The sequence below is a fragment of the Diadema antillarum genome, unplaced genomic scaffold (assembly GCF_040938485.1).
Source record: "Diadema antillarum isolate AM-2024a unplaced genomic scaffold, OU_Dant_1.0 seq00000878_RagTag, whole genome shotgun sequence".
Taxonomy (NCBI): domain Eukaryota; kingdom Metazoa; phylum Echinodermata; class Echinoidea; order Diadematoida; family Diadematidae; genus Diadema; species Diadema antillarum.
In genome coordinates, this window is record NW_027271742.1 from 37,447 (window position 1) to 51,910 (window position 14,464).

The 14,464-nt window shown below is 38.1% G+C and overlaps 2 protein-coding genes across 2 annotated transcripts in view; both read left to right on the plus strand.

Moving 5' to 3' along the window:
* The window catches only part of LOC139740763 (nuclear cap-binding protein subunit 1-like), a 28,427-nt gene extending 27,012 nt beyond the window's left edge, over nt 1-1,415 (plus strand). Inside the window, exon 19 of the mRNA XM_071651338.1 lies at nt 559-1,415. Coding sequence (XP_071507439.1) covers nt 559-672 — 114 coding nt within the window. The 3' untranslated portion in view covers nt 673-1,415. The remainder of the gene's footprint in view (nt 1-558) is intronic.
* Nucleotides 1,416-6,163: 4,748 nt separating this feature from the next.
* The window catches only part of LOC139740764 (mucosa-associated lymphoid tissue lymphoma translocation protein 1-like), a 36,313-nt gene continuing 28,012 nt past the window's right edge, over nt 6,164-14,464 (plus strand). The window contains exons 1-2 of the mRNA XM_071651339.1: nt 6,164-6,300; nt 11,545-11,758. Of these exons, the coding sequence (XP_071507440.1) occupies nt 11,580-11,758 (179 nt within the window). The 5' untranslated portion in view covers nt 6,164-6,300; nt 11,545-11,579. The remainder of the gene's footprint in view (nt 6,301-11,544; nt 11,759-14,464) is intronic.

The window sequence follows — 14,464 nt, forward strand, 5'->3', positions numbered from 1 at the left end:
TGTTCAGGTTCTGTAACTTCTTTGTCAAGAATTGATCTTTTATATTTGTCAGTGCCACTGTGTGGTTTTTATAGTGATGATGATGTGAATGAAATGTGAAATTTGATTAATCCATCAGAAGATTGATTTTTGTTTTTTCACAATTTTGGTTCAGATTTAGAATCATGAAATAAACATTTTAGTTTGCATGTGTTCAAGAAATTCAATCATGATGGGAGTAGATATGAATACTTTTCTTTTGATATTATTTGTAAGTCAGGTTTAGGTGACTGAATTTTTGCTGTAATATATTGCTCATAAGTAAGAGCATCACAATTCCATTAATCTCAGCAACTCGGGGGGGAAAAAATGCTTGGCAAATTACTGTTAAACCACTGTGTATATCCATTTTGGCCAGAAGTTATCATGTTAATGTGATTCTTGCTTTAAGATTAAATCTGTAGGATGTGATTTTTTGTTTGTTATTTGGTTTGTTATTTGATGTGATGACAAGATTTATTGGCTGTTCCATCAATGTGTTCCACTATCCTAATTCTTGATTCCTTTCCCTGTTCCCAGCACTACCACCAAGTTGTCAAGTACACCACGACGCTCGAAAACCTGGTGTTCACCAACGACACCGACTCCACCATTCTGGAAGTCTTCACAGCATTCCGATCTCTGCAGTCATGATGACACACACCAACCTCTAGGGGTGAAAGTGCAAAGGTCACTCTGGTCCTTGCACAACTGGCATGACTACGCTTTTGCTCATGCATATGACAGAATTCACAGAAGTGCTTCAAGAAGCAGTCTTGTGTAGTAGAGACTAATGAGGACCTCTTCAGCCAAGATGCACCACTGCATTGGCTCTGTTGCCATCTCTCAGCATTTACGACCTTCTGCTTCTCAGTTCATTTAATACTGAAAACAGTTTAGCGCGACATGAGTGAGAGATACCAGGACTGGAACGTACAATATCTAGGCTTTGTGCCATCAACAGTGTACACGATTAGGGTCGCATCTGCTCAAGTAGTTCGACCATACCTAGGACAGCAGTTTTGATGAGATAATGTTTTGCCAGTGAATGTGTTTTATTTCCTCTCTTCTTCATCTCTTTGTTAATCTACTGTGCTTTGTAATGCTCCTCAATGCCTTGATGTCTTCTTTCGTACACATCTCTTTTACTGCATATTCTTCTGTCTGTATATATTTATTGTGTACAAATGTATTTTTCTCCCCCTGCTTGGCGTCTCAATTTTTGTTTTGTTTGTATGTTCTGCCACGAAGTGTCACCGGAGGCATTATGTTTCGGGTTGTCTTTTATGTGTTGCTTAAGGCCGGATACAGTCCAAACGGGATGACAAACTAAGGGACTGACAAGGAATTTGCAAGTTTTTCCAAAAGAATCTGTGTAAACCCTCGATGTGTTCAAATCTGTCATGGGATTATCATCACAAAGATCTAGTGCAAGAGGAAAACCCTACCCAATGATAGACTTTACAAAGTAAGTCTTCACTCAGTTATGCATGTCCTACGGCTACGCATGTTGCAGCTTTGAGATTAAAAGCGAGGATATTGTGTGTCAGACTGATGGTCTCATCTTGAAAAACACAGTCATTTAATGTGATGCCTTACTGGTCCATTTTCTACATGATGATGAGGTGTTTTACATTGGTTTGATTTGACTCTCAGACCATTCTTTTCACTCAATACGTTTTTGTGTTTTTAATTCTTCGTAATTTTGTGGTGTACTTCAAATCTCCTTGGGCATAATTTCAAGTCCATGTGTTTCAATACCAGTGACCAAAATGCGGTCATGCCAGTGATATTTTGATGGTTATATGCTATTTATATATCTCTAAATGGTGAAGTGTGTTTGTTTTATTGTGGAAGAGATAGATGTGTTTAAATGAAACAATATTAGTCCATCCACCATTTTGGACTATATAAATGTCATAGCATTTCCAATTTGCATAACACACCATCAAAATGTATTAATGATCATTGATAAAATATTAAAGTGGGAATTTACCTCAAATGTACATGTAGATTCAGTGATTTAATGAGCAGAAATTAAGTGCAACAGGTGAGAAAACAGGATGTAATATTCAAAAGTAATGATTTCTCTTTTTTTTTTACTTTGGTTAAATCCATTTGCCATCACTGGATGAAAAGACTACAACAATTCATGATGTCAGAGTGAGGCAGCAATATAAAGAAAATGAAAAGAGAATCCTACACAATATCATATTGTAATGAAAAGTACACATTCCTTCAATTTATTTCTGACATATGATGAGAGTGATAGCGCATTCCCCCTACTTTCTGAAAGCAGTAAGTCAAGTGCTCTTTCATTATGCTAGGAAAATTGAAACATGTCAAATTAAAGTTTCGTGGAACATTATGCCAAGGATTTAGTGAAGTGGCTTGATATGTAAAGCAAATGTCACTGTACATGAGAAAGGATAAACACACAAAATGTCTAAAACAGTCATTTAACCAATGTCATGTGGAAATACCAGTGTTCAGAGAAAATGAAGGTGACAACAAATTAATAGATGAAATCAAAGGATGTAACTGTCACATGTGTGCAGAGTGGAATTGTGATTTTGTTTGGGAATCCATTGTTCTTTTTTGTTGATATGGAATTTGATGCAAATCAAAATCAGTGATCGTGCTACACAGACAGGAATCGTTTTATGAAGCAGGAATGCTTTTTTTTTTTATTTGCTTCTTATGGCCTTTAATTGGATTCAGTCAAGATCATGACATGTTTTATCTTTGCTAGTGAACTATTTTTCAGTTGTAGTAATTCAGTTGATTTTGGTGATATTGTAATAATTCTGTAAATTATGCTTCGCTCTGTGTTTGGAACATGCAGACCTCACGACATGATTCTTTGAAAACTTGTTTCTGCTTGTTATTTGACCATTAAATGAACATGTGACATTCAATGTATTTCTAAAACTTGCATGTATTAGACTCTTGATTATCACTTTGTGCAGTGACATGATATGATCGTGACTTAATACCCTAACTGGTTTATTCTTGGGTGCCAGTGGGATAAGTGGAAGTGTAATTCTTGCTGGAATGGCAATTGTCATAGTAATGACAGGAATCCAGCTTCCTGATTGGCTGTTGCCATTCCAGCAAGAGTTGCTATCCTAACATCTTTAATGAAATGGGGCCCTGGAGTACAGTAGGTGTGAGAGAAGGGAGGTGGTCCTGAGACATAAGTGGAAATAGCTATTGCACTTTCCGACTATTACAGATGACTTGTAGGCCTACATAACACAGCACAACTGATGATTCCCATGAAACATTTGAGTACTCTGCCATCCACAGAGTTGCCAAGTTTCTCAACTGGCTGAGATTGAGTAACTGCGAGGGTGCGAAATGACCTGGGGAGCACAGGAGGTGGTGTCTCCCCTCCATGGTAGGGAGCTTCTTCTTCATTTTGGGATTATGATTGCGCAATTTGGTGTGAACATACAATACAATGCAATTTTTGTAACATAAGTTTCATCTGTTTGTGATATGGAAGATGGTTCTTACAGACATAATTTTGAGTATTTTTCCCCAAATCTTGAAGGGTGAACGAGTCTTGATTTGTAGAATGTATATTAAACTAACATGACTTGGTAGATGACACAGTTTTAGACACCTCTGGGTTATTTATTCATAATATAGTAGATAGCCGTAATTTGCCATGGAGGTACATTGTATAGGTATCCTCTAGCCAACCTCCTGGGGGGTGTGAGAAAATGATTGCTGAGCGGATGAGTGTGAGTTGGTTGCTGGGGTGTGAGACGCTTGCCGTAGGTGTGAGAATTGGTAGGTCTACATCCAATGAGTGGAGTCCCACAAGAAGGCAAAATTGAAGATGGAAATAAGAGAGATAGAGGGAAAGAGAAACAGAATTCACAAATCCAATGACAGGAGAGTGAGACATTGAGAGAGTTGATGACTTGACAATTACATAATTATGTGTTTTCTTGTCAAAAGTGTGTAAGGAAGAGTGTGTAGTAATGTACGAGGGTAAATTAAAGGGGACCTCCGGATGATTTTCAGACTTTTACATTTTGAACAGCTATAAATTAGTTAAACTGAATACAGAGTTTCAGAATTTTTAGTGATTGGGATGAGGAATGAAAATGTTTTCAAAATCGATAACAAATTGCAATGAACAAGGGTGATGACATAGCAGCCTCACCATAAGAATGAAGGAGTTGGGGCTCAAGGAAGCAGAACAAAAGAAGAAGGCATGCATAGATTTTTCACAGGTGAAATTGTTGAGCAAGCGGTATTGTAATGGAATTACACTACTACATTTCTGAAATATATGAGGCTTTGATGTCATCAACACTGTTCAGTGTAATTTGTTAAAGATTTTCAATTTATTGGGTTCTCTGCTCAAGGACCACTATAAATTTCACAAATCCATACATGGAGCTGTCAATTTATGTACTACATGATGTGAAATTATGAAAATCGTCTGGAATGCCCCTTTAATGAATGTCCCAAGGCTATAGCATGCGTGGGAAGCTTCTTCTCGAGAAGTGGAGCACCAGAGAGCATGTAATCGACTGAAAGCTATGTTAAACTCTTGTTGCTCTGGTATCACAAAGAGTGACCAACTGTGACATGACTTTGCGTGTTTTAAAGGAAATGGTCCTGAAACACAAAGTGATGAATCATACTTGTAGACCAACCACAAACGGATATAATCAAGACTTCAGTACCCGGTACCGGTATAGGCAAGTGAGGATGGACAAAATAATTCCAAGTGAAGCTGGTACATTTACAGAAAAATGAAAGTTCTAGCAGTTGTTCAGCTACAACGGCATTTGTGCATGCCAGACCATTGTTTTTTAAGGATATGTTCCTCAACAATATCAAAATACTTCGATCATCTCTGATAGAATATTCATGAACTGCCCGAAGGAACACTTTATATAGTCAGTTTTGGTTTTTGCCAAGATTCACACTGTCTCATTCTCATACATTTTTCTTGTATTGTGCAGTGTGCAGATTATCAAAAACATGTTGAGACAGAGCTACCAAGTCTCACGCATTCTGCGTGAGACTCAAGCATTTAGGGTCCGTCTCACGATCTCACGCATGGCACCCGTTTTTCTCATGCATTGGGGGAAGTGTGCAACTTAGGCCTATTAATAATGAGCATAGCTCAAAGGATTAAAGTGATAGTTGCAATTGAAGGTATATTTCCCTTTTGTCTTTCAAAATAAGTAAAAAATAGCCACTTAAGTATGCACCTGATCGCACCATTAAGAGCTAAAAATTGAAAAAGCTCCCTACTAACCCCTCCCACACCCTCGTTCACGCGCATGTGCGCGCGCCAAGACGTTGAGTCATGAAAATCTCACTCATAAAAATTTTTTGAACTTGGCATCCCTGGTTGAGATAAGTACAGAGATGAAATGGTAAGTGTAGTTGTGTATTGATCATTTCACCAGCTAAAGCTTGGGCATTTTCAATTTATTCTCTGATTGTCATTATTATCATCATTGTTACTGTAGTACAAGTGAATTAATACAATGTATTAGTACTAAGTAGGCCTATTTGTATCATCATTATTATTATCATCATCATCATCATCATTCCGACTATTACTATCAACACACAGCAATTTCTGGAACGATACTCCCACAGTAGCTCCAGTAGCTCCAAGTACTACATACAAGCAGGGAGGTGCCTCCCTGATACAAGGTAGTTCTGTATTTTGTAACCTGTTGTGGTCTTCCCCTATATGACGTCATAGCCCCGTTTAGGGATTTCCCCGCATTTCTCCCTTCTGTAGTTCGCTGCTGGCTTGCAATAAAACGACACGAATTTTTCAGTGCAAAAGAATCGGGAGCCGATATTTGATTATCAGAGTGATATTTAGAGTTCTGCATCAGATTTCGGTGGGAAGCTAAAATATTTATCGAGGTTACTTTCTCAATGAACACATATTCTCCAGTGAAGACGCATTCCTAAAGTAACCTGGATAAAAGTAGTGTATAAGGTCACAGTTCCAGTCAAGTTCTCATTTTATTTTGCGCCGATCCTGCAGTCAGTAAAGGCACACGGGCAAAATCATACGCGTCCGTACGTCCCCTATGCAAAGTAAACATACGGCCGACCATTTCACTCCAAAGCCTTTGCTTTGTGACTCGCCGCGAGTTACTCGTGCGTGTTGAATCAATCACCCGTATTATCAGTATGGCCGTACTCGTCGACAGATTTCATCCCACTGCACTGTGGTAAAACTACTCTTTTCGTCTTACCGGACCAGATTTTTGCAAGAAACAACAGGTAAGTTATCAGAATGTACTTTCTCCTAGAGGAAGATGTCACAAGTTTAGTTGCTGGAATATATTTGTCAACAAAAGAAAGACAGAAATCGCAGCCTCTCGACTCTCCAGTAGCTGGCTTGTTCAACTTTTCACCTCGATAGGTCTCAGTCAGCTACAAAGGTACAAGGTTGTAGCCTAGCCCTTCAACATCCGTGTCGTTCTCGACGGCGGCCTGATACATGGACCATGGTTGACCTACCGACACCGTTACACTCTACAGTGTTTGTGAACGCGAACGTGAAATCCTGTTTATAATGTTGCTCACATCATTCATTGATTAACACAATTAATTATTCCTCTCTCTCCTGCTTTGCTTTGGATCTTTATTTCATCATATTTCTCTTCTGCTTTGAACCTTTTCTTCTTTCTGCTACTAACTAGTGCTACTGCTAGCTCTCCATCATTTCCTCGACGCTGATGTGACGCTGATGTGACACTGATTGAGTAATGGCGATTCTTTATTTTGGATTGCCTTCTTCTACTTTGCTAGTATTAATGAATTAACTCTATTATTGTCATCAATAATAATAATGATTATAATTCACTTCTTGCCTGGCTTTGATCTCTGACTAAAGAGGCAGTAAAGAATAGATCTAGTGCAGATTTTTGAATCTGCACTAACAGTTAGGTCTATTGACGTTGTCTAGACTTGTGGAGTTGTGGATTAATTAGTGTCGGATCTGTGAGCTTCTGGTTCATGCATCAAGGCTTGTTGTACTTGTAGTGTATCCTGCAATCCTGGCTCCACCCTAACTGCAACCAGCCCGAATGCGAAGTTTATAAACTGTACTAGAACTTGGAAGGGAGCGCCCTGGGTTTGAACCTTAAGGGACTGTACAGTACTGGTTGAGGTGGGGATTTATGTTTGTACATTCCTCAGTGAGATAATGAGAAAGCTCTTATGAAATATGAAAGAGCATGTAATTTTAAGAAGTATTCCACGTTTATTTGATGAAAATTGGTTTTCAAATGGCTGAGATATCAAAAAAAGTGCTAATAATAAAAGGTGACACCGGACAGGCCATGCCTTTATTTGTGGCCAGTAGGATCTCTTTGTTTCACCTTGTTTTTGGATATCTCAGCCATTCCAAAACCGATTTATATCAAAAAATAAATTTTTGATACCCCTTAGAATTGCATGCTCTTTGACTTCTCATATAGAGTGGTTTCTGAATCTCTCGCAAAACGTTAATAAAGCTAAATCCTCACCTCAACCAGAACTGTACACACCCTTTAATCCATAATGTGTATTGATACATTCAGAGAACTTGCCTTCACAGAAAAGCACTACCTGATAACAGCCTACAAAGTTCCTTGTTTAAATGACAACATTTTGTGGAAATACCATTAAGTGATATGAAGAATGAAGAGGAGTGGCATTCGATGCAGATCATTTAGAACTAACCCCAGGGCGCTCCTTTACGTTTGGGCTGCATGGTTGCAGTTAATTTAAAACATAGAACATGTATATTGTGAAACATGGACATTGTACTTGAATGATATAAAAAGACCGCCTGCATTCAAGATGTGGATATATTCAGGCGCCTGGGCCGCATATCACGGTCAGACAGGAAAACAAATCAGTATATTCTAGATCATCTGAATGTCACAAAAACCTTGATGAAAGATGTTAAATCAAGAAAACTAAAATATTTTGGCCATGTCAAAAGACATCAGTACATATAAAAAAAAGCATACTGGTAGGGATTCTAGAAGGCTGGAGATGCAGAGGATGCCAGGGCAGTGTGTGGTGTGGCAACATAACTTGGAGTGGACAGGAAAGAGTGTGACCGCATGTAGTAAGGCGGCCATGAGCAGAACAGAATTGAGGTCCATAGTCGCCAACCTTCAGACTGAAGACGGCACTTATAAGAAAGAAGAACAGTATACAATGTACAGATGGTGATGTGTGCAGCAGTCATTGAAAAAGGATGAAATAGGATCATGTCAAGTCATAGAGATACACAAAAAGTAATTATAGAATACATGAAAGAGAACAGGCAATAAAAAGAGCTCTACTTGACAGAAAGGGTAAAAAAAGGTACCAAGAAGTGTGGTAATGCTGACTGGTCATATATATATATAAATTACCAGTACGGGTATGTGCTTGGTTGTACCAGCTGTAGTGGATATACACGTCACTGTATGCTCTGTTTAAATGTATATGATGAAAGTAGTCTCAAACACAAAGAACTTATAAATGAGTCAAGTATAAAATGAGTCACAGGGCATATTTGCTATGAATGTGAATACAATTTTGTATGTGACTTATTGATTTTTAATATTCAGTAGGACTGAATAGAACAAAATTGCTGACACCAAGTAAGATGCCATGTATGTGTACAGTAGTACAGCTTTTTAACCAGATGAAAAAGTATGCAAAATTGTGTCACTCAGTACGCAGTGAATGAGTAGTGTAGTGGTATTATGCAATACAATATTAGCAAGTCTAATTCTTCGTGAACATATGGGCTTCCTGACAATGTGAGTGGTTAAATTCATTATTGTGCAGCAAGGACTGAACAGAAAACTGTATGCATGCACATCCACATTCATGTCAAGATCAGACATAGTTGATTTATTTTAATGTGTAAATAGGTTCGCGAATAGCACCTGACTCTCAAATTTCACAAAATACAAACCTCACGGATTGTATGCAAAATTGTATGTATTTGTACTGTAAGTGAGTGATTGTTGAAAGCCTGCCATCCTTGGTGCATTTTCTGATTATGAGGCTGCACAGTCCCTCACTAGGTATTAACCTGTTCCTTACTGGAACCTTACCAGGCTCCCAAAGTGTAGACAAATGTGTCTGCATATTTGTTGCCTAAATTCATGTTTATTTGTGTGGGATTCCCACCAGAAAAATTACTTTGATCGAAAGTTCTGGAATAGAGTTTCTGCTTTCAATATCTGTTCTTTTTCTTAATCATAATTGCATATCGTGTCTAATTACCTTTTCAAACATAGTAGTGCACTCGTTTTGCTGTAAAACCCATCTTGGGAAGGTACAGTTTGTAGCAATAAAGACTGAGCCCACTAGATTTTGACTTCCACTTTTAATATACCCATGAAGTGTATTTCAAAAGACTTTGCGAGCCCATCTTCGTATAGTCTGTTCATATCTAACTTCCGATTGATAGTTTGCATCGTTCAATAGCACATGCAGTTGACCCTGGGAAAAAGGAAACATGTATCGCTTTATTGCTTTCACCCAGGCAAATTACCAACCTGTCCATTCTTTGTTGATAGACACACACAAACAAAAAAAGTCTCGTTTTGGGGCATTGAAGTTTCTTGGAGAATTGCTGCCAAAGGCATTTGGGTTTAATGTAGGTGTAGTACATAGTGTTGGTTGCAGGTACAGAACATTCAATTGCAGACTTGAAGACCTGAGGTGCACCGATTTATTCTAGGGTTGCTTGCCCTTGTACTTGTATTAAAGCTCATTACAATGAACAAAATTTGCATAAAATACATATTCAGTAAAATAAGGAAACCATTCACATTGGACTTAAAAGGAATGGAGGAGCCCAAATAGATGATTAATTCACCAAAACTATGTTCAATGAAAGCAAGTACATGTAGGATGAAGGTAGCAACTAGCTGGGATGAATACCTTGGGAACACAGAAAGTTGTTCAAAAGAAAGCACTAGATGTACAGGGTGCAGTGGTTGAACACATCTGAATAAGAAAGGAATGAAGATGATTAGACAGATAAGATGTTAGAGGTCAAATGGATGATAGCCTGATAACCTATAAACTGAACTAAATAGTGAACTGAAACTGGAAAAAAGTTAACCATAATATGATAAGGAGACCAGTTGTAATGTTAACTTACCTGTGACGTCTGACATTAGCATGTCATTGGTACCCGATAGTAGATATAGTAAGCCGACTCCTTGCTGATTTGCATTGATTGACCAGTCATCAGTGTCAATATCTCCGTTTCTGTTGATCTTTCCAAAGTTTAAGTAAATGCATGAATACAGATGATTTCATTCTGGCCAGCATAGGTACAGGATGTTGGGCTATAACACACCAGTAGCTGCTCTGTCACTGTGCAGTGTACAAATTCTACTGATATCAACTTGATGCACAATCTTTGCTGTTTTGAACAAGCTACTAGTATTGTGTCATTGCTGGATATCAATATCTCGTTTGTGTATTAGTGTGTTTATTCTTTCTTTCATTGTTTTGACCATCCGTTGGACAATACGTAAAATGATTATTTGATGCAAAATATCTCGTCACTGTAGAATGGACAGTGTTTATTTGGCAGTACACCTATGCATTCATATTTTGTTTTCATATTGTAATGCAGCGTGGGCGGAATTCCGTAAAGGGGAGGCGCCTTTACAAAATTAAAGGGGAGGCGCATGCACCCCCCCCCATTTTTTTCTTTTTATTTCTTTTTTTGTACCAAAAATAAAGAGGGGGCGCGCGCCCGATGTGCCCCCCTCTGGATTCGCCACTGTAATGAGAATAAGCGACAGTATGCATTAGTTGTGAATGGTGATTTTTTTTAAATTCACAGACTACAGTGTACATGTATGTTTATGTATTTCATGGTATGTATTAATATAACTGTGTCATTTGTATGTTAATGAATGTACAATTGTATGTCTAGGTCAAATGTTTGTGCAAGACCCTTGTTTTATAGGTAACCAGTCTTTTCAGGTACCTACCGAGGTACACATACCATATTTTGTTGTTTAATACAGGATGAATAAAGTACAATGTATGCCAAATTTTGTCACCTTTTTGGTTGTTGGGACCAAATTTTGTGATCAAGACATGTGTACATGTACATTGTGTACATTAGATTTTACGCGTATTCAGTAAAGAGTTCTGTACAAGTTGTACATTGTAGCTCATCTGGTATTTTTTGTTTTGTTTTGTGTTTGTTTGTTTGTTTGTTTGTTTGTTTGTTTGTTGTTGCTTTTTTTTGCTTTTTTATTTTCTGTTTTTAAAAATGGATCACAATAAAACAGGCCTCTATATTAGCTTTTTGTGATCCCTCCACTAAAATTTGTATGTTCTAGATATTATTGTCTGCATGATCAGTGTTGTTGGTTTAATACATAATGTGAATTAAATTCAATCCAGTTGCATGCAATTTGTTTTTTTTTTCTGATTTCTTTTTTTCGTTTTTGGCAATCAGAATCATTTTTGTGTCTACTTGTGCTTCATGTTGCCTAGCAACTCACGGTCGGTGAGGAGCTGCCTGGTCACACATGCGGATGCAACGAGAACCCTTTGCCAGGATGCATCCGAGCCTCAACCCAGACCTCATCATTACTGACCTACCCTACAAGATCCTGGACCAGTTGGCGGGCCTACTGGACATTCCCGATGGGACCAACAAACCGTATTGGAAGGCCCTCATTGCAGTCATTCCTGGTAACATCTACACGTAAGAAAAATTCCCCTATCATTTTTTGCAGGAAATTCAGGCTATGATTCAGCTGACATGATTTAAAGTGAAACTTTATTTTCTCTGGCTCCGGCGTAAATCCTGTTTCATTTCTGTTTTTCAAATAGATTTAGATATTTCTTACATTGAATTGTTCTGTGGCTTTGAATATTCAATCTGTGTTTCTTTGTTGTTGTTGTTTGTTTCTTTGTTTGTTTGTTTCTTTCTTTCTTTGTTTGTTTCTTTGTTTGTTTCTTTGTTTGTTTCTTTGTTTGTTTCTTTGTTTGTTTGAGGGAGAATAGATTGTTGTCAAAACAGTCATACCAACTGCATTACCAGTAATCATGTTTTGATGTACATATGAAAAAAATCCCAGATTTTGGAGGCCAAGGCCTAATCACCGAATCTCATTTAAACATACTTCGACTAATTTATCAAAATTTCCTGAAAAATATATGAAATTTTATAACTTTCTTTTTCTTTATTGACTTGTTATTAACTGATAAGACCTTTGCGGTTCTGTTTTTTACACTAATGTCTTTTTAAAAATATATAGCATGGAGGTTTCTTTTGAAGCACACCCACTGTTACATGTGTAAGTTCCGAGTTCAGATTTCTAGAAAGTTATCTTGTGTCCACTGCTCTGTGTGAATACATCAATAGAATATTAAAGTCCAAACCATTGTTCAAGTTGGCCTTTAAGGGATTGTAAGTATAGGCAGAAATGAGGATTGGACTTTTAACTTTATATGAGATACCAAGAAACTACTTATGAAGTGATACAGAGCATACCATTTGAAAGAATTCAAACTTTATTAGATAGAGATCGGTTTTGGAATGACTGAGACATCCGAAAACAAAGTAAAACAAGGCAATCCTAATAAAAGGTGGGTCAAATGTCCCACCTTTTAATTAGGATTGCTCAGTTTTGGATATTGTATATCTCAGCCATTTCCCAATTTTCATCAAATAAACACCGAGTCCTCGTGGAATTACATGCTCTTTCACATTTCATAAGAGGGTTTATCAGTATCTCACCAAAAAAAAATGTTAGAAACCTTAAAGTGAAAACTAAGTTTCGGTAAGTGCTTGAGAACCCGTCTAGCACCATTTCATTTTTGCTTGCAATATATCGAAAGAGTCCACTAAGAAACTTACCTGGCTGACGCGGTTTGCCGGAATGATGAGTCGGTTTGGAGTATTTTGAGAAAAATAATAATAGTAGGAAAACCGACTTTTATTCCAGAAGGCTCCAGACTAACTCGGTCTCCGGGAAAAATTCGACCCTACTTCAGACAATTCACACGCAGTTAGTGATCGCCACATTCTACCGGCCACTGCATAATACCAAATGCGGCCTAACTGAATGGACAGGAAAGTGCGTGCTAACCACAGGTGCTAACGTAATCCTGTACAAAACAAAACAAAAATGACAGCGCGCGGTCCTCAGTTGCTGAGACGCGCGGTCTTTGGAGTTTTTGTTGTTGTTTATCAAGCGCCTTTGATTGTTTTAGAGGTGCTTGATAGGCGCACACTAATTTTGCATGCGCGCAAAAGAGGTTTTTGATGCGCGCGTTGTAACAACTCGGACCATTACTGTGAGTAGCCAGAACACAGTTTATACAGGCCGCTCCCATAGGACAACACTGTACAATCAGAGGGACAACCATTAAAACTCATCCCGCTGTCAAAAGCGAAGCCGAGTTAACCCCGAGTCCGAGTTTAGCCTGACCCCGTTCGGGTAAGTACTGAGACTGAACCTTTTTGGCTAATATTTCGCATTTTCGTCGTTACCCATCGAATATCTTGCAAAAACATCGTTATCCTGCACATTTCCTAAGCATACCTTCACATTTGGGAGCGAAATTTGACAACTTTTGCAGGCGTACCAGAACTTTGTTTGGGCTTTAAGTTAGGTCTCAACCAAAACTATTGATCCTTTGAAAGACGGAGAAGGGTGGGAAGACATGGGTAGCTAGATTGAATCGGTTTTCACTCCTTGCCCACCTTGCAACTGCCATGGGTCAGCTCGCTGTAGAAGAGCTGATGAGGAAACCTCGACTCTTCCTTGATGTGGATGACATGGCCAGACCATCAAAGCTGAAATATATTATGATACAGTATTCTTTTCATATGCTTTTAAATTTGATGTAAATTCAACAATTGCATACTGTTCTTGTTGAGGTTGATATATAACTGTGCCTCTTTTCTCTACATTTCATTTTATGTAAATATGCCTAAGTCTTGAAGGCATACTTACATCTAATGAAATGTAGAGAAAATAAGGCACAAATGAATGCATCAAGTAATTACACGACCTAGAGTCAATCAAATAACAGGCCAAATTTGATATTAAATGTTTTGTACAGAGTAATTGTCAATTTGCATTGTCTCAGACAATCCTGAGGTTCCAAAGGTTAAAAGCGCTCTTACGAGGAATGACTTCAACCGCATACATTAAATTTTGTACATCGAGATATGGCTTATTTGCCAATCTAGGAACTCAGACTCCCCTGCTTTTGGAAGGAGATTTTCCTATAGATGGAAAGTGTTTATTTCTTTTATTATTATTATTATTCTGTTCTTCTACTTGAGTGGTAATTTTTTTCTCACGCAAGCACCCACAAAATATGCATCCCCCCCCCCCACCTCTCTTAAAGGACAAGTCCACCTTCATAGAAATGTGGATTGAGTGAATGAAGCAAT